The sequence below is a fragment of the Orcinus orca genome, chromosome 4 (genome assembly GCF_937001465.1).
Source record: "Orcinus orca chromosome 4, mOrcOrc1.1, whole genome shotgun sequence".
In the NCBI taxonomy this organism is placed as follows: Eukaryota; Metazoa; Chordata; class Mammalia; order Artiodactyla; family Delphinidae; genus Orcinus; species Orcinus orca.
Window position 1 is genome coordinate 21998434 of NC_064562.1, and position 19839 is coordinate 22018272.

The 19839-nt window shown below is 40.4% G+C and overlaps 1 protein-coding gene and 2 long non-coding RNA genes across 10 annotated transcripts in view; 1 reads left to right on the forward strand and 2 right to left on the reverse strand.

Annotated features, from left to right (window-relative positions):
- UBE2D3 (ubiquitin conjugating enzyme E2 D3) overlaps positions 1-14594 on the reverse strand; it is a 28599-nt gene extending 14005 nt beyond the window's left edge. For 2 of the 8 annotated variants that reach the window (XM_033402160.2, XM_049708763.1), the window contains exons 1-3: positions 13946-14105; positions 13012-13166; positions 12263-12385 (exon numbers count right to left, since the gene is read on the reverse strand). In XM_033402160.2, coding sequence (XP_033258051.1) covers positions 12263-12385; positions 13012-13035 — 147 coding nt within the window. In that variant the 5' untranslated portion in view covers positions 13036-13166; positions 13946-14105. Of the gene's footprint in view, positions 1-12262; positions 12386-13011; positions 13167-13618; positions 13853-13939; positions 14106-14252; positions 14382-14462 lie in introns of those variants that run through there. The other 6 variants (XM_004263574.4, XM_049708768.1, XM_049708765.1 and 3 more) reach the window with 5 other exon arrangements.
- LOC125964171 (uncharacterized) overlaps positions 14271-19839 on the forward strand; it is a 29238-nt gene continuing 23669 nt past the window's right edge. The window contains exon 1 of the long non-coding RNA XR_007476827.1: positions 14271-14394. This is a non-coding gene — a long non-coding RNA (uncharacterized LOC125964171). The remainder of the gene's footprint in view (positions 14395-19839) is intronic.
- The window catches only part of LOC117195880 (uncharacterized), a 35491-nt gene continuing 34179 nt past the window's right edge, over positions 18528-19839 (reverse strand). The window contains exon 4 of the long non-coding RNA XR_004475773.2: positions 18528-18869. This is a non-coding gene — a long non-coding RNA (uncharacterized LOC117195880). The remainder of the gene's footprint in view (positions 18870-19839) is intronic.

The following is a 19839-nucleotide window of genomic DNA, read 5'->3' on the forward strand; positions in this document are numbered from 1 at the left end:
CCCATGCTTCACGGATATGCGATTTGGGGGGGGGTTGTTTTGTTAAAACAAATGGAAGGTCTGCGGCTACCTGTGCCATCTTCCTAACAGCACCTGCTCACTTTGTGTCTTTGTATCCTATTTTGATAATTTCTGTAATATTTCAAACCCTCTACCAGTAAAGAAAGATTACAACTTGCTGAAGATCCAGACGATGTTTTTTTAGTAATAAAGTATTTTTAAATTAAGGTACATTTTTAAAGACATAATGTTATTGAACACTTAATAGACTACAGTAGTGTAAACGTTAACTTTTATACGCACTGGGGAAGAAATAAATGTGACTTGCTTTATTGTGATATTTGCTTTATTTGGGTGGTCTGGAACCAAACCCTCAATATCTTTGAGGTGTGCCTGTACATGAACAAAAGCTGTCCTCTTACAAAATGAAAAAGTTGTAATCAGACACTTTCCTAGGTTAAGAACTTAGGGCAGTTATCAACATTCATGTTATTTGCTGAGCTTTCAGACCATCTCAGAGGCTCTGTCTTAAATACTGTCTGCTGTCTTAAATACTCTTTTTCTGAACCACACTACCCAGTGACCACATTTTCTCCTTAAAAAATCTCTCATGGGGCTAGGTAAGTACCCCGTTTGGTTTGATCTCCTTATTCCTCAATTCAACCTTATCTTTTACTTAACATTGAGTATATCTCTGGAAAAACCTTCCTCTCCAGGTAGAAAAGCACTGTGCTTTTTTTGCTAAGAAGCAAAACAAGCAGTATCCACAATTCCATTTGACCTTATATTTCCAACATAAGTGTAATTTAGCCCTTCCATGACTTGTGCATAACCCATATGGGTAATCTAGTAAGAAAACAGAGTTGCTTCTTTACAAGTTTAAAAAAATTAATGATACAGCTTTATCTCTATACACCTATATATAAATTCCTACAGTACAGGGATTTATAGACCTTTGAGATAATAATGGACTTCTAAGAAAAAGGCAGGGAATACACTGCAGGAAGACAGATCAAATATTTGCCTTTACTATGGGCAAAATAATGCACTTCAGAAAACAGCCAATTGTTCAGGAATATCAGTCTAGATTCACTCCATTAAAAAAAAAAAGATCAATGCAGAACTGTCCTTGAGGGGTAATCATTTTACAATATACATATATCAAATTATTATGTTGCACATCTATTACGTTATATCTCAAAAACAAAACTGGGACAAAGGAGTGCCTTGATATACACTTTGCCAATTTGCTTCTGAATCTCAAACTATGACTGCTTATAAGGTTATCAAGGCAGCCAGGGAATCCCAGGAGTCACAATCTTAAGATGACTGGAAGATCAGATCAGACTTTTATGCTTGCCCATGTAAATATACCTCATTTGTTCAACATATTTGAAGAAAGGGGGAAAATTCATTCCAGAAACTTAGATTCTGATCAGTACTAATTACAGAAGCTCTTATCTCGGAGTTAAGCAACTAGTTGAAAGAAACTGAAACTATGTACAGCTTTAGCTTAGAACTGAATCATAGTTTTTTGAGCAAAAAAAATATACTGGCAGCTTGAACTAATCAACTATCCAAATGACTTTTTCATAGGCCAGATCAACTCTCATAAAGCATTTATTTGCATTCCATGATCAGCCACTTTATTATAATGGCAAGCTACTTCAATACCATCTCAAGGTATATACTTTATTGCAGATAAGGATTGAGCATAGTCTAACTGATATGAAGAGAACTTTTTTCCATGTTCCAAAACTTATTTAACAAGTTCTGTTGTTTAAATGATCCACCAAAAAAAGATAAACCAGAAGCTAACTTATGCAGGCTAACTTCCTCTGCCGGAACATAAGGGTCCAAAGAAGTCTATTTTAAGATTAAAAACTTACCTGTTCCAAACCACCCTCTCCCCTTTCCTACACAACAATAAAGACGTGAATTTTCAAAAATGCTACTAAAACCAAACACAAACTTGCGCATACAATTCAAATGCTCAAATATAGCATCATGAAATGAGGACAATGAATATGCACCTCCCTCAATATGGATCATCAGTCTGGAGTCTCACTTTTAATCCAATTTAGACCCACTATTTCCTAGGCTTATTTCCGCATCTCTAAAACACAATAGAAATGCCTGTTGTTACAGAACTTTTGAAAGAATGAATAAGATAAAGTACTTCAGCACACTATCTGGCATATAATGTATTAGGTGCTCAGCAAGTGGAACACCCACCTTGAAGGCAAGATTTCCTAGACAGGCACTCAAATCACTTGTTTACTAAACAAAAGCAAAACTGCTTTATAAATAGGGTACTTATTATAGCCTTAGCTTATTTAAATCTTTTGCCTGTGTGATGAATTTTTATGCTTAGTTGTCTATAACATACTCTTCTAACAATTATATGGCTCATGCTATGATATATGTTAATAATACAAGGTCAGCAATTCGAGGGCTATTTGTGGATAGGCTTTTAAAGAAACCATGTTATTGAGTTGTATGAAATTACTAATACTTGACCATTTCTGAACTGCAATTTCATATGGTTCTACCTAAAACTGTCAGGTAAGCATGTGAACTCAAATATTACTAAAATGAGTTTCTTACACGGATCTACCCCAAATTTATGTAGTTTTCTGTACTTACACACTTTTACATATGTTAATGATAAGAAAAATATCTAGCATTTTTAAATTAAAAAGTAATTTAATGATGGGTGGTCTAACAAAATACCCAAGTGATGCTGAAACAACATAAACTTCAGGAATCTATAAAGCTGACCTAGAATATATCAACATCCTACTTCGAAGTTGCACATTTTATGAAAAATCTAAGAAAACATTTTTTAACGAGTCTTCCTGCACATGGACATCTCTGAATCACTCAGCCTCTATATGCTGACATTTTCACTCCTTTACAGTGAATGTACAATTTCAGAGAGCACTGAATTTAAGCTCTTCACTCCCATAACTTCAGGCTCTTATTCCCCTCAGATAATTTCTAAATGCCTTATTTTCCAAGTTCCCCGTGACTAAGACACCTCTTAAGTAATACTCAAAGATGTAATATTCGGCCAAGTATGTACCAAAATCGACTTTAAAATCAACATTAAAAAATGACCTAAAGTAATTTTAAGAATCAAAATATCTTTTAAATCATATACCAGCACTTACCTCAAAGATGCCAACTAATTCTCATGACATTATTATGTCCATAGCAGAAGCAAGTAAGATATAAGAATATCTTAGCAGTGAAAATATATGAGAAAAAGCATAATAAGTCATCTCAGATGCTCTTCCATGCACCACTGTCTACTCAAACCCTCTTCTCCTACTTTCCTGGAAATGCTTTTCTCATACTCCACAGGTATGACTGTAGTGTTGGGGTGACTGTCAGCCACCATTAACCAACTACTCAGAAAGGGTAATCAGAGAATTTTGTTCCATCTATCCCTACCCAAGATTTTCAAATTGAAGCTGGAAAGGACACTTTTTCCTTCTCTAATCAGGAGCTGTAAGGATGTGACCCAGAGCTACTGGCAGGCATATGCCCTGAAATTACATGGTGAGTCCAAAGAAAAAGAGGCCACATTGGGCAGCAGAGATAAAGAACTAACTTGGCATACAGACACACAATTTCAGTTCCTGAGGTTGTAGCTTGCTCTAATTCCTACAGTTACTGCTTTGATTGTTAACCACCCCAGTTTTCTTCAAGGGGCGGGGGCAGCAAACACAGAGTAAGGAGAGATCCACTCTAAGCAGAGTGCTACCTGGGCCCCATTACCAATTATACACATTTTAATCCACGAAATGTGTTGCTTTAATCTTGCTGTAAAACATGTAAGAAATATAAATGAAGCAAAGTCTCAAAAGGAAACTAGAGGAAGCAGGGAGAAATCATGTGGCTTACCTAGTAAAAAGTTAAACTTTCAATAATAGGAACTAAAGATTAACTTAAATCCATTTCTAAAATAAAAAGTGTAATATCAGCTCAAGTTACACCCAACAAAGCATTTATTCATTTATATGAAGACTACCTTTTTTGGTGTCAAGTATGTTAGGTCTGAAAATACCAAGATAGAAAAGATAGAACATGAATGCCTCCCCCAACAGACTGAGCTAAAAAAAAGCGCAGACATAATACAAAACCAAAAAATTATATTTCAAACAACCTGAGTGCTTAAAGTAAAGGCATTCAACTGCTTTGTGAATCCTGAAAAGGTTATCACTAACCTTGCCTGGGTTTAAAACAGTGACATTTGAACTGGGTCTTGATGGAAGGATAAGCATTCAAGGTAGAGAAACTAATTCAAAACCAGGGGTGTGAAAGAAAACAGGCTGTAAAAACTTGCTTGTAGTTTGGTATACCAGAGACACAACAGGGTACCGGTAAGGGAGTAGCAGATGTGGCTAGAAAGGGTAATCAGGGCTGGATCTTTTGAGAGTCTTGAATATTATGGGAAAGACTATTCCACAGCCAATGGGAAGTCACTGATTTTTAAGCAGGAATAGTTTTTAAGTAGGAGTAAGACAAATGAGATTTGGATTTTTTGATGTACTAGCAGTAGTACACTAGGAGTGACTGACTTTTTAAATTATTAATCCTAAAAGCAGTCATGTATCTGTGTACCTAGCTTGACATTACATTTTTACTATACCTCTTTCAGATTTTAAGTTTTGCAGATATAACAGAAGATCTCTCCTGTACTCCCCAGATGCCCTTCCCTTTCCCTGACAGGTTAAGACTATCCTAAATTTGGTTTCTGCCATTTCTCCACCTTTTCATTCACTACTACACATGTATATAGCATTGTTTGTGACAAGGTCAAGGACTTCTAAGAACCTGATGAACTACTGACCCTCTATCCCTCAAATACACATGCCCACACAAAATTTTACTTAATTTATGGGATGTCAAAGACCCTCCTCACCCTCCAAATTGTAGGAATACCTACTACAAAGGATGTATGAGTAGATAACTACATTAGGAAACTATAGCAGTAATTCAGGTGAGAGAACATAAACTAAGTCACTGGGGATGAAAAATATCTTAAAACACTGATCACTTTACCCTTACAACCACCTTATGGAAATAGGTCTCATCTCCATTTTACATTAGTGTCGCCCCCCCACGGCCGCCTTAAGAGGGGAAAGGAAAGACTGAGTTCAGATACAGGACATGCTGCGCTTCAGGATGGGCAGGAAAGCAAAGTAGTGTATCTACTAGATAACCTGAAAAATAGGTCCAGGGATACATTTAAGGCTGCTTTCTCAAGAGTGTCCTTGCATCAAAGATGTATTTAAGTTAAAGAAATTTGATATGGTACTTGGCAAACTGGAGAAAAAAAATTTCAATCACACCAACCCAACTCTTCATCAAGACCACTGAAATAAAATAGTTGGCAGGGGAGTTTGGCACACACTAGCTAAATGCTCCACTCACCTTGAAAAGACACTGGATCAAGGACATATAATACAGGGTACGATGCTAAAAACTGTACTCTCCGTGAAAAAAAAAACCCAAAGTTAGACACTTCTCTGCCACGGTGTACTCTTTTGGGGAAATATTCTCCTTTCGGGATCATCTTTCTCTGAATTGCTTCTCCTGAAACCTCCTGAACACCTGGCTAGTGTGAGAATCCAGGCCTTCTCCCACTGGGAAATACGTTTCTCCCTTCCCTTTAAAAGCCTAAATAGACCGATAGGAAAAGGAGTCAATCAAATTTCTCTTACAGGCAACCAACAGGTATAGCTTAAGCCAGTGAGTGTTCTCATCTGGAGGTACATGATTAAACATTAATGAGTCTGACCATTCATTATGTGGGACTCAAAACAGAAAGCCTACAGTTTGTTTTGAGGAAGATCTTTGCTTCTATCATCATGGGACACAGTATCTTTGACAACTGACTGTTGGAGATAAAACATGAAAAGGCTGAGAGAGACACTGGCCAAGAACAGAAGTCTAAACATACTGCTAAATATTTGGTTTTTGTTTCTCTAGTCTCTCTACATCTTCCTCACTCGATATGAAATGACCAACCACAGACTACAAAGAACAGGAAACCAAGGTATTGAACAGATTAGAGGCTCTGAGAGATGTTAGGGAAGTATAAGAAATGGTCACTGCCTCCAAAAGGCTTATAAACTGGAAATACAAGAACTATTTATGAATAACTATAGAGCAGCCATGAGTAGATGAGCCTTCAGTAAGATTTAAGACTTCCAGTAACTATTATTTACACATTCTGCTAAACATTCTTTCAATGACAGCCATTACTTATACATTAGATCAACATAACCAAAGTCAGCATTTATGAAAACAAAATTTGTTTAATCAGTTCTGCTACTGAAGTGTAACTCCCTGTATAACCTTTTCTAGTTTGTCCAGTTCCATCACTCTCCCAAGGGCTGGCCAAAATTTAACCCAGATGACTACTGTGGTAAGGTCAAGTACAGTAGTTAATTACGATATTAAGTACAATAATTACCACAATGTTCCACGATCATGTTATCCCAATCTCTGCCATCCATCTTGCATCATCACACAAAGTCATAATAATAGCAGTATGGATACATTTCCTATCATCACTTTTGGGAAAACTTGAAGTCCATCCCATTACTGCAAGTTAATTTCTTGTATTTTATTCAAGAGTCCATTTCTTTCAAAACTTTTACTTGACTTCAAGATTTGTATGAGCATGGGAATCAACACTATGAAGACAGCCCTTGGGACTTCCCTGGTGGCACAGTGGTTAAGAATCTGCCTGCAATGCAGGGGACATGGGTTTGATCCCTGGTCCGGCAATATCCCACATGCCGCAGAGCAACTGAGTCCACGTGCCACAACTACTGAAGCCCACGTGTCCTAGAGCCCGTGCTCGACAACAAGAGAAGCCACCGCAAGAAGTCCGTGCGCTGCAATGAAGAGTAGCCCCCGCTCCCTGCAACTAGAGAAAGCCCGCGCACAGCAACCAAGACCCAACACAGCGCCCCCGCCCCCCCAAAAAGGACAGCCCTTGCCTCTTAAACCTATACTGAGCAACATAAAATACTATCTTGGGAGCTGGATGAGATGAGGGCATGAGGTAGGAAGGAGAGTAAGTGCCTTTAAGAAATTCTGAAATAAGAATCACCCTCAAAGAACCTTTACGACCTAGCAATATAAAGGTATATATCTTGACCAATGATAGAGGTCAAAATGCAATAGTAATTACCCAATGAGGCAGACAATAATTGCTCTAGTTCTTATAAAGATCAAGTTTGCTATGAAGTAAACAAAAAGTTTTTAAACTTCAATGTTGTGAAATTTATTTTACATACCGCACGTGGATACAAATATCAAGGAAGGAAACAAGTATCTCAGAAATGCATGGTTACCGGAAGTCATTTCAAAAGAAGGAAGCTTGGCAAAAAGATTTTGGGATCTGAACAATTTCATATGTGGACGTAAGAATGGGAAGGAATAGTCCCCTTAAAAATCATTTTAGTTTGGAATTTGTGATTTCTTCTAAGAAATCCTGAAAGTTTCTTTTACATTAAAGATTAAGAGGGTAAGTGCTGCATACCATGTCTCATTACATCACTAACAAGAAATTAACTTCCTGTTTAGCTATAATTATGAGACAAGTATGCCTGTTCATTCAGACAAGGTACAAAGAATAGCTTGAATGAATAATACTGTAATTTTCTTTCTTTAGATCACCATTAAAAATAAGTCACTTCAGATTACTCAAAGCTGTTCTTTTGTAAGCAGTATCTCTAAATGGGCAAAGACAAAGAGCCAAATTTAGTTCCTAAGCTTTGATCCATGAAAGCAAATAAGGCATTTTATAGATATGAAAAACAAAAATTAACAGCAGTCCAGTGGCTGAAGACATTCAATTATACATTAGCCAGGAAACTGTAACAAGGCTAGGATTAATATGAGGTATTCCATCCTGAAAATGAACAAGTAACCAAGAAGTAGTGAATCACAACTAAGACCCAAAAGGTTAAATACAACAAATTTAACTAAGAAAAGCTGGCTGGAAGTCTCTGAATGATACAACATTATGTTCAAAGTATAGTTGGAGATAAAAATCCGATGTTTGGGCAAAGTATAAAATACTCATTTGAACTTTTCCCCTCCCCACGTAACAGGACCGAGGGTACCATTTTGAGACTAAATCTCATCTAACAACATAGACCAACAAATGATATACTCACTAAACATACCCATTTTTCATTACACTATACAATTTTGAAATAAGATCATTGTTATGGTAGCAAAACTAGCTCAAGAGCACAAAATTTCCAGTGAAATAAAAATCATTTAATTTTGTTAACACTAATTTGTCTTGGAAAGGGAATTAAGTTATAAAAAACACACTAAACAGTGAAAAAAATATATATAACTATATATATATAATATCGTACGGAAAGGCATTTAAATAAACTTATCTTTAATAATGGGTGAATCTGACATTGGAATAACGATTCCCCTTATTTTAAATAAATGCTTCCCTTACTTGATTTATAATAATTTTGAAAAGCTGTATAGAGTGACAAATACCAATTTATGTGTTTACATGCTCGTTTCCTTCACTCAAAGAAGACATCCTCATGGGTAGTAACAGGCTTCCCTATATTTTGTCCCCTGAGACTAGACTACTGTGCCAAACAGTAAGACCTCAATAAGTATTGATTAAATGATTATCCCTTATGTCTGAGGTTCTTAACCAGAGGGAGGCTTCAGAATCACCTAGGGGACATTTCAAAATTATGCCTGTTCCCAGAGAAATGGTTCAGTAAGTCTGGCAAGACCCCATGTACCTATATTCTTTTAAAAGCTGTTAAACATTCTGATATATAAATGTAACCCATGTCAAAACCCACATACACCAAAATCTAGTAGAATGCAAAAGCTAATCTAGGATTTGAGAATTCAATCTGAAACATTCTAATCTCAATACTAGGAATTTGGTGTCTTCTTTAATAAACGGATTATAGTGAAATGCTTTGTAAAATCCTCAAGAATTGACTGTTATCTTAGATAACAAAGGACACCTGAACGCACAGAGTTAACATACAATATGATAGAGATATCCAGTGATAGTTTTTCCCCAGTGTTAGCAAGAGTATTCAACTTTCCACTTGTATGATAACTACTAGAATTAACATTGACGGTGATCATGATGAAACCAAAGCATAGTGTCAACATCACCCTTATTCAAATAAAAAACTGAGGTCATTACATGATCAGCATTTCTCAGTCAACAAACGCCCTACAAACCAAGTTAGCTGGCTAAAGACAAGCCTTGAGACATGATGCATACAGCCTATAGGCTTACTGGAAAGAAGTTTATGATGCCCCCAGTGATTAGTCAGCACATAGTAGTTCCCTTAGTCCTTGAAGATACTAACCGAAAAGAAATTCACTACTTTCAAAACTTATGTTAGCTAAAATCTAAACTCATAAATTAGCTATAACCTAAGAATAAAGTTCAATCCCAATTATTTAAATGTGAAGTGGGAGGAGAGAGCTTATTTCAGGAAGCAAGATTAAATTTAGGAATTGAAATTGTTCAAAATAGCAGACAGCATGGAGTTTAAGAGCTCGAGTTCTTGAGGTAGACTATCGGATTTGAATCTCAGTCCCTTACCAGCCATCTGACCACAGACAAGTAACTCACTCTATACCTGTTTCCTCACGTATAAAATGGAATGGTAAGAGCATCCATCTCATGTGGTGGTTGTGAGAATTAAATAAGTAGATACTCATAAAGGGCTTAGAAACAGTGTTCAATACAGAGCAGATGCTAAGACTAGCTGTTAGGAGAATGATGCATACAAAAGAAAACTTTTAGAATACCAAAACCCTAAAAAGATGACATGACAACGTAGTGGTTAAGAGCACACACTGCAGAGCCCAAATTGCCTAGGTCCTAATCCCAACTCTGCCATGATTATGAGGACCCCCTTTTTTTTTTAAACCTCTCTGTGCCTTAGGTTTCTAATTTTAGAATGGAGATATTAATTATACCTACTTCCTTGGGGGTGTCATAAGAGTTAATTCAAGTGCTTCAAACAGTTCTGACACATTGCAAACACTCGAAGCATGAGCTATTCTTTCAGGTTTGGTTCATATTACATTTTATGTAAAGTTCTCTTTAAACATCCCCAAAATACATGCACTGTGGTCATTCTGTTTGATCAGAGTAGTAAAACTGCCTCTGGCTCCCAAACACCACCAACCAACTAGGGAGTTCACATATTTTATTCTTGTTGACAGCCTTATAAGACCACAGCTTGTCCAAATAAAGAATACAAGGGGGGGGGAAAAAAAGAATAGGGCTGTTTGATAAGGCTGCTTGGTCTAAGAAATATTCAAAAAAACTACAACATAAGCTTTAGAAAGAAAACAAATTTAAAAGCTTAATCAAATGAACTGCTATTGATTAAAAATATTCCAACAATAAGCATTCCAATAAAATGATCAGTGAGGAACAGATATATCTTAACATTCAGAATCTGGGGGGCTGCAGACAAGAATAAATTAAAAATAAAAGAGAGGTGCCTAAAATAAAGAGCATCTCCCATCAGAGTTGTCCACTTGCTAAAACTGTTTGAATCTGGGACTTTTTTTTTTTTAAAGTTTGACCATATGATTCTGACAGTGACAGCTGAAGACCAAACCACATGCACAACAAAACTTTTCTACAGGTTGAATCAAAAATGTCCCACATCAACACTGTTTTTTTCCAGTTTGGAGAGTGTTATGTCAAGTTTCTGTATTACACAGATCTTCAAAGTATTTACAAAAGGAGACAATCTGGTATTGATGAAGAGTACTAGACTCGAAAAGTTCTTTAATAAAAGCTCTTGAAAATTAAAGTTGCAGTAAAAAATTGAGTGCCTTGTGCTAGGGGCCCGTTTAAAGCCACACATTAACTTATTTAATCCTTAAGAAAAATCTTGGACTCTAAAATTTGTTTTGCTCACTGCTGCAACCCTAGTGTCTAGAATAGTGCCTGGTACACACGAAACACTCAATTATTTATAGGTCATACACAACAAATATTCATTTTATAGAGGCACACAAGTAAATTTGCCGAGCCCTAGAATTCTAACTGGAGCATTTCTGCTCCGAAGTTCACACTCCTAACCATTATACTGCCTCTCTAGAGCTTTTAAATCATTAAAGTGGTGTCACAGCAGCTGGGTATCACCTGTAAAAGAAAAAAAATCAATGAGACCTTCCTTTAAAGTGTTCTGTTCCACGTGCATAAAAATCTATGGATTTGAAATTATTCCACATCTTAGTGGCCCGAATTAATTCCTATAGATAAAAGGTTTTGATTTGTACTGAATACTATGTTCAACTATATTGCAAAATATAACTATGCTTCTCCAGTGTGTTGCTGGCCTTCAAAGTGGTCATAGAAAGAGATGTTTAATAATCCTTTGTACTTTAAGCCTTAACTCCTAAACTCCTCTTTTTCCATGGTCTCAAAAATACAAAGACTGAAGTTTGTATTTCACATAAGCCCCCAGAGACAATGCAGTGATGGCCTAAATCAAAATTTACCATTTCAACATCAATACTTTGAATCTAAACTTTCATCATTCATAAGATACCAGTTTTGCCAAACAAGTTCCAAAGTCACACGTTAAATAAATGTAAAATTAAGCAGCATCAGGTCTATTTTTAGTAAAGCCAAGTCCTTGCCATTCCGTCCATGTAAACTATTTAAAAAGCAACCTATCAAAACCAAAGTTTGTAATCCACAACCTCCTCTATTTCCTAGTTTTAGTAAGGCTGAATTTATTCCATGGCATTTTTTTCAAGTTAGCTGTAAATACTCCACCCTCCTCGATTGTGCAAGAACCAAACACATCACACACAAGTTACAAAAAAGGGAAATACAGTCTGAGAGTCTGAATATAGATAAGTCTCGAGCAGGAGATCTTAGGGCAGTGTACAACCTGATGTAAAAGTTAACATTTAACAAAGAATATTATTTCATATTATTACGAAAGGAGATGCCGGAAAGAGCCTGAACCACTTAAAGCAGCCGCCATCTTAAAATGCGGGATAGAAGTTAGAGCAAGAAAATGAGACTAAACCACCGGAGGTGGAGGTTCCGCTCACCCACCGAGCCTCGAAAAACCCTATTTTTTCCAACACGGATCCACAGTGTACCATCAAACCTCGTTTTAAATAGCTTAACAATTTCCCCGGAGGCTGCTATGAAACGGACTGAGGCAGACATAGGTACACCTACCCTCCTCTCGCTGCCACCACACTCTCCCCCCCTCCCCCGCCAAAGCAAAACGGAGCTTCCAGAAGGGCTTTCCATCAGTTCCCGGCGCGCCTCTGATGAACAGTTTCGGGTGAAAAGCCGCAACTACAAAACACAGAAAGCGGCAACACTGTGTCAGCCCACCTCCTCCCAGCCCCACTTACTCCTGTGCAAGCTGCCCAGAGTCGAGCAGTTTCTGGCCAGGCCCATTCACTACTCTTCAGCCGGTGAGACTTCTACCCCGACCCCTTAATCACGTTCGGGACCCGCCGCATTTCTTAGGTCTTCTCTCCTCTGAGCTTCCCCCGTCTCTTCTTCCAGAAGGCCTGGAGCCTTGATCTTACAACTAAAATAAGTTTCCAAGCCCCGAGAATAGGAAGCGCCGTGACATTTGCGGGAGCGTCTCCCGGCAATTCCGAAGAGGGAGTAAACTCTTCTTCTCGAAGAATCGAGGCGCCTGCAATCACCACTCTCCCTCATCGCTAATTTGCACCGATTCCATTGAAACACGCTCAAGATAACACCTCACTTGCCGCAAGTGCTCTGTTCCTGAGTTTTCCCCCTCGCTTCTTCTTAAAGTACAGCCGCGTTCCCCATCCCCCAATGGACGAAGTGACCCAAGGAAGAGTCTTTCCGAAATTATACGCCCCCCCCCCCAATGCCAAGGCTCTCCCTCCCGGCTGGGCCTTCCTTTTCTCTCACGCCCCCATTCCCTCCGCCCCATGGGTTACCTTATTAATCCGTTTCAGCGCCATAGTCTGTGCTTTTCGTCTGGCTCCTCACTATCTCGGTGTGTGTTCAAAGTTCCGGCCAAAACTCTTGATTATCCCGGCGGCTGGGAAGGATTGTCTCTTGGTCTCACACCGGCTCTGCCAGACACAGGCGCCTTTTGCAAAAACGGAGCAGATCAGCACTCGCACAGGCCCCGCAGAGACCCTGACGAGTCCAAGTCCCTCAAAAACGGTCGCGATCCGGGGTGGGTGGGGCGGCAGAGCCACCGACAGCCTCTATGCCGAGCTTCGGCCCGAAGAGGGGGCGAGGGTGCCGGGAAGAGCGGAGGGGTGGCTCCAACTGTGACTTCCCGGCCTCTCGAAAGGAAGAGACCCGGGTGGGAAAGGAAGAGGCGTAGGAGAAAGGGGTGGGTGCGGGGCAGGGTCCGGGGCCCAGCAGAGGAGGAGCCGGGGCCTAGTCGGCGCTACGCCGGCGTCACTAGGGCAAAGAAAGGCAAGGGGGGAGGGGAGAACAGGAGACTCCGGACTGACGCCCGGCTTCTTTCGGCCGCTGCTCAAAAGTGCGGCCGGGGAGGGGAAGGAAATAAATCAGAGGCTGGATGTGTACCGCTGTCCCCGCAGCTAGAGCTATGCTGTGTCGGCCCTGACGCCACCATACACTCCGCCTTCCAGCGCGCTCCCGCGCGCTCCCGCCCGCCCAGCCACCGCCACCACGCGCCCGAGCTGCCCCTGAGGCTCCGGCTTAGGTGCGAGGACGCGCCCATTCCCCCTCCCCCTTAAACGGGAGAGGCCCCGGCGTCCCCAGCCTTCCCACCCTACCCCACCCAACAGGCTGGTCACTCAAGCCACCGAGGGCCTGTATTTCCCTCCTTACCCGGCCGGCCACTGGGCCGGCCTCCCTTCCCTTCCCCTAGCCGTCCACACCCACGCGTACAGAGGGGCCGGGGCCTCCCTCAAGCTGCGGCCTCGGCCTCCTCCCCGCGCGGCAGCTGGTGCCTCCCCGGCCCTACGGGGCTCACGCGCACGACACAGCCACAAGATGTCCGCTCTGACGGAACTACTGCCAGCTGCCACGCTCCGCCCCTCCCCCCTCCTCCTGCCTCTTCACCGCCGCGTATCAGTCCGCCAACGCCGCCGTCGCGAGCGCGGCGCGAATCTAAGGGCGAAAGAGGACGGCTTGCTCCCCAGGTCCTGGGCCGAGCGTATCTGTGCCAACCCCCTTCTCCTTTTCGGAACAGCACCTTCTTACTAAACAGATCGGAGGTTGGACTGGGAGGGCGGGGGCCGGAGGCAGGTCATGGGCTGGGGGGAAGGGTAGACGAGCGGCGGAAACCCTTAGACTCAGAGAAGCATCGAGAACCGGAAGGAGACCATGGGAGGAAGGTAATGGAAGCGGCAGCTGCGCGGTCGAGCCCCATGCCCCTCCCGACAGCGTCCCCCAATTTCCTCACTTGGTATTGAGGAGGCGAATCTCGCGAGAATCTCGTGGCTGGCTAACAGGAGCTGTAGCGCTGCAATGACTTAAGGGCAGTTTTGTGCCCTCTTCCTGATAGGGGCCCGCCCCCAAATCCACAAATTCTCGCGAGATGCAATGGGGCACCGGATCGACCTGGGGCGGGCCGTGGCCGGGAAGCACCGCCCCTGAATGCTTATATTGGTGGGAGGGAGAGGAAATGGAGTTTCCCGCACTGGTAAGAGCGCGAGCCGACACATCCCTCTGTCAGGCGCTCAGTCAGGAATGTGCTGTGGGAGGTACTATGGGTTAATTACCGGATACCTTTAGTCTACGTTGACTCGGGCTTTTGAAGTTTCCGGTGCAGCAGGTGAGCGATATTGGCTCGCCTGCCGGCCTGGGCTGGTTAACCTGTGGGAGGAGTCGCCCCTCAAAATGGGAACAGTTATTTCAAATAGAACCGGGCGGGCAGCTGATCAGCGTTCCCACGTGCGGAATCCTAGTGCTATTCTGACCCTAGGGCCTAGAGGGTCAGCCCTGAGAACAGAGTGACCATTGACCAGACCCCAGAATTAGAGCAGCCTAGAAATCAAGCTCAACTGTGAATTGATTAGGAGGGAGGGTAGGGAGATTGGGACGGGCTGTTTACTTGCCTCTGTAATCAACGATCACCATCGCTAAGGTTTAGGTATGGGAGTAGGTTTAATACCTTTTTCTTCTGTTGCTGTGTTTCAATCCCTAGAGCCAGAAAGTTGTAAAACTCATTCAAGAAATAAGAGTTTGGGGTCCGAAAAACTCAGTACTTACTGAAATATCCAGGGAGAGAAATACGGGGTTTTATTCTGCCGGTGAAAAGGATGGAGAGGTGATTTTGCTTTCTGGTACATCATACTTAGGGCACAGGGTAGTAAGATTAATTTTATAGGGCATTGGAAAGTAAGAACTGACCTGCTTATGGTTTTCTAACGTTCCTTAATGACCCCACTTAAGAGAGTAGAGATCTTTAAGAATTAAATGGAAATATAAATTTGTTTTTTAAATATACTTGACTTTTAAGGGAAAGCAGGAAGCTATTTCCTCCTACTATAAAATATTACTTAATAAAAACTTATTAAGCCTGTGGTAAATTTGTATTATTCAAGTGACCATAACAGCATCACTAGAGCAATTAGTGGAACAGTTCTTCTCAAACTAGTATCTTGGAATCACCTAGGATGTGTTCGAAATGCTGATTTTGATTTAGTAGGCCAGGGGTGGAGCCTGAGATTCTGTAATTCTAACAAGATACAGATTACTCAGAGGATCACCAGAGCACCAGAGCACCAAAGTGCTCACCTCATGGCCTGCTGGACACCTCTGCCCCCTCCTTTTTTCCTAAATAAGCTTCCTTTTGTTCTCTCTTTTAACCAGTCTAATACAGTAGAAACACAGGATTAGACAATTGGAGTGAAAGAAGAAATGCAGGTTTGAGTTCTTGTTCCATTGCTTCCCATTTGTGTGATATTGGTGTGGTTACCTAGTTTCTTCAACACTAAAGTAGGTATAATAATAGCTGTCCTTTCTCAGGGTTATCATATGCTTCAGATGTCATAATGCATGTAAAAGGGCACTGTAGACTACAGTACTGTATAAATGTAAGTTATTAGTCAGTCAAACATTAGCTGGCCATAGTGTGAAACAAATCTATAAGAATAATAATAAATATAAGTAATATTTATGGAACATTTATAATGTACCAGGTACAGTGCTTATTAACCTCTTTTCACAAATAAAGAAATTGATGCACAGAGAGATTAAGTTACTGTCCCACGGTCACAAAGCTGATAAATAGCAGAAGTAGAATTTGAACCCATGCAGTTAATATCAGAGTATTTATTGAATGGAGTATTTATTGTCTCTTAATTTAGAAAGTGGGAGGGTAGGATGTTTTAGATTTCTACTTTCAATACTATCCGAAGCTAATTTTATTTGACTTATTTCTCCCTCTATTTGTTTTGCTCTTTCAAAAGCCAAGTATAAGAATGGTAGGAGGGCTTCCCTGGTGGCGCAGTGGTTGAGAGTCCGCCTGCCGATGCAGGGAACACGGGTTCGTGCCCCGGTCCGGGAAGATCCCACATGCCGCGGAGCGGCTAGGCCCATGAGCCATGGCCGCTGAGCCTGCGCGTCCGGAGCCTGTGCTCCGCAACGGGAGAGGCCACAACAGTGAGAGGCCTGCGTACCAAAAAAAAAAAAAAAAAAGTGGGCTACCAGTTGGGGCTAGAAAATAGTTTGTTTTACAGAAATTTTTGTTGTAATGGAATTTTGCTTAGAAGATGAAGAAATCCACTCACGCCTTTTCCTGCCCTACAAACATACTTTCATATATGAAATTAAACATTTGTTTTATAATGGTGCTACTGTATTTTTTATATTGACCACTGTCAGGGTTGTATGGAAGAAATTATTGCATGTAAATAAATCCTAATATATGAAGTTCTAGATTATCTATGCTTAATGGAGGCAAGTGATTATGAAATCCCAAATTCATTTTTATTTGGCACTGAAGTGAATTTATTGGTTGACTATGCTTTCTATTTGTTTGTATTTACACTAGCATACTTACATTTCTACTCAGTTTTGCTAAGGTTAAAATTAAAACGACCATGGCCTAGAAGTATTTTGATGTTTTAAGAGGCAGTTTAGGATCAGCTCAAACTTTAAAACACTATTCACATGTCTGGTATTATAGAGAACTCACTTTACAGTTGCATTTGACCTATTTGAATTACGATGATAGCAACGTCCCCATCTGAAAAAAAGAAAGGAAAATAATCATTTTTTTATATAGCAGTGTGCAGTATGCTAAAAAAGACTATGGTTTTATATATTGAAAGAAACATTCAGAAGTTAAAAAGGTGCAAAAATGTTGAAGAAATAGCTAAACCAGTCCCTTCCTTCTTAATGAATATTGTATTGAAGTCTTTCTAATTATGGTAGGTCAGATTTTCTTGTATGAAGTGGCATAAAACTGAAGAATATAAAGAATGAAGAAAATTAGCATAAAAGTGGCAATGGAATAACTAATCCAAATTATGAAGTCCTAATATTATATGAATTCATCAGTGAAGCTACATTATTGTAATGTGAGTACAGGGGTTAATTAAAACGTACTTGTGAATAAACATCGTTAGCGTAGACTAGTACATATACTTATGTTATTAATATTACAGCTATATTTTTAGATCTTTGTAACTTTGTCACAGAATTTTTTCTTCTTATTGAAGTATAGTAGATTTACAGTGTTGTGTTAGTTTCTGGTGTACAGCAAAGTGATTCAGTTATACATCTATATACACACTCCTTTTCATTACGGTTTATTTCAGGATATTGAATATAGTTCCCTGTGCTGTACGGTAGGAACTTGTTCTTTATCTATTTCGTATATAGTAGTCTGTCTGCTAATCCCAAACTCCTAATTTATCCCTCCCCCACCACCTTTCCCCTTTGGTAACCATAAGTTTGTTTTCTGTGTCTGTGTTTCTGTTTTGTAAATAACTTCATTTGCGTCATATTTTAGATTCTACATATAAGTGATATCATATGGTATTTGTCTTTTTCTTACTTCACTTAGTATGATAATCTCTGGGTCCATCCATGTTGCTTCAAATGGCATTATTTCATTCTTTTTAATGGCTGAGTAGTATTCCATTGTGTGTATATACCACATCTTCTTTATCCATTCATCTGTCGATGGACATTTAGGTTGCTTCCATATATTGGCTATTGTAAATACCGCTGCTGTGAACACTGGGGTGTATGTATCTTTTCAAATTATAGTTTTCCCTGGGTATATGCACAGTAGTGGGATTGCTGGATCATATGGCAGCTCTACTTTAGCTTTTTAAGGAACCTCCATACTGTTTTCCAGTGGCTGCACCAATTTACATTCCCACCAACAGTGTAGGAGGGTTCCCCTTTTCTCCACACCCTCTCCAGCATTTGCTATTTGTAGACTTTTTAATGATGGCCATTATGACTTACGTTGTTACAGAATTTTATAACTTGCTAAGGACACTGGCTCTAACACAGTTTATGCCATTTTATTAATTTAATTACATTATAAATGCTACGGTCCAGATTTAATATAAAACTATGAATATACAAAATGCATGTTTACAAATTCACTTGGAATAGGAAATATGGAACCCAACTCAACCAAACGTTTTTCATATTATTTGCATAAAAATCAAATTAGTTGGGCTTCCCTGGTGGCGCAGTGGTTGAGAGTCCCCCTGCCGATGCCCCCGTCCGGGAAGATCCCACATGCCGCAGAGCAGCTAGGCCCGTGAGCCATGGCCGCTGAGCCTGTGCGTCCGGAGCCTGTGCTCCGCAACGGGAGAGGCCACAACAGTGAGAGGCCCGTGTACTGCAAAAATAAAATAAAATAAAAAAAAAATCAAATTAGTCTTTATACCTTACCACTTCAGAATTTCATTTTAATGATCAAGACGAGTGTGGTTTAGGAAACTACTTTATTTCATACTGAGAACATCATTTTGACCTTGAGGTGGTTTTTGGCACATAATGAACCACGCCCAAATGTTAAAGCTAAAAATAAATCTGAGCATTTTCAATGTAAAAACTTGTATACATGACTGTTCAGAGTATTATTCATAATAGCCAAAAAGTAGAAACAACCCAAATGTCCATCAGCTAATAAATGGATAAATAAAATGTGGTATATCCATATGATGGAATAGTATTGGTTAATAAGAAAGAACAAAACACTGATACTGCTGCAACATGTATCTTGAAGCTTGAAAATATTCTGCTAAGTGAAAAAAGCCAGACACAAAAGGCCACGTACTGTATGATTCCATTCATATGAAATGACTAGTAGATTACTGGTTACCCGCGACTAGGGGCAGGGAAAATGGGGAGTGACTGCTAATGAGTATGTGGTCTTTTTGGGGGGAAGGTGATGAAATGGCGGGGGGCCACTCTCTGCCACGGTGCGCGGACCTCTCATGGCGGCGGCCCCGGCCCCCTCCCTCTCCCGCTCCTTCCCTCCTCCCCCTTCCCCCCCCCACCCGGGGGCGCATGGGCTCCGTAATTGTGGCACACGGGCCCAGCCGCTCCGCGGCGTGTGGGATCCTCCTGGACCAGGGGTCGAAACCCTGTCCCCTGCATTGGCAGGTGGACCCTCAACCACTGGGCCACCAGGGAAGCCCTAGATTTAAAAAAACTAATGAATTAGAATTAAAATGTGAGATCAGCCTGGAAACTTACTACTAAATATTTTCAATATCTCATACTTTTCTGGTTACTGATGATAAGATGGCATCCTTTTTTTTTTCATCCTTTTAAAATGTAAAAAATTTACATCCAGCAAGGTT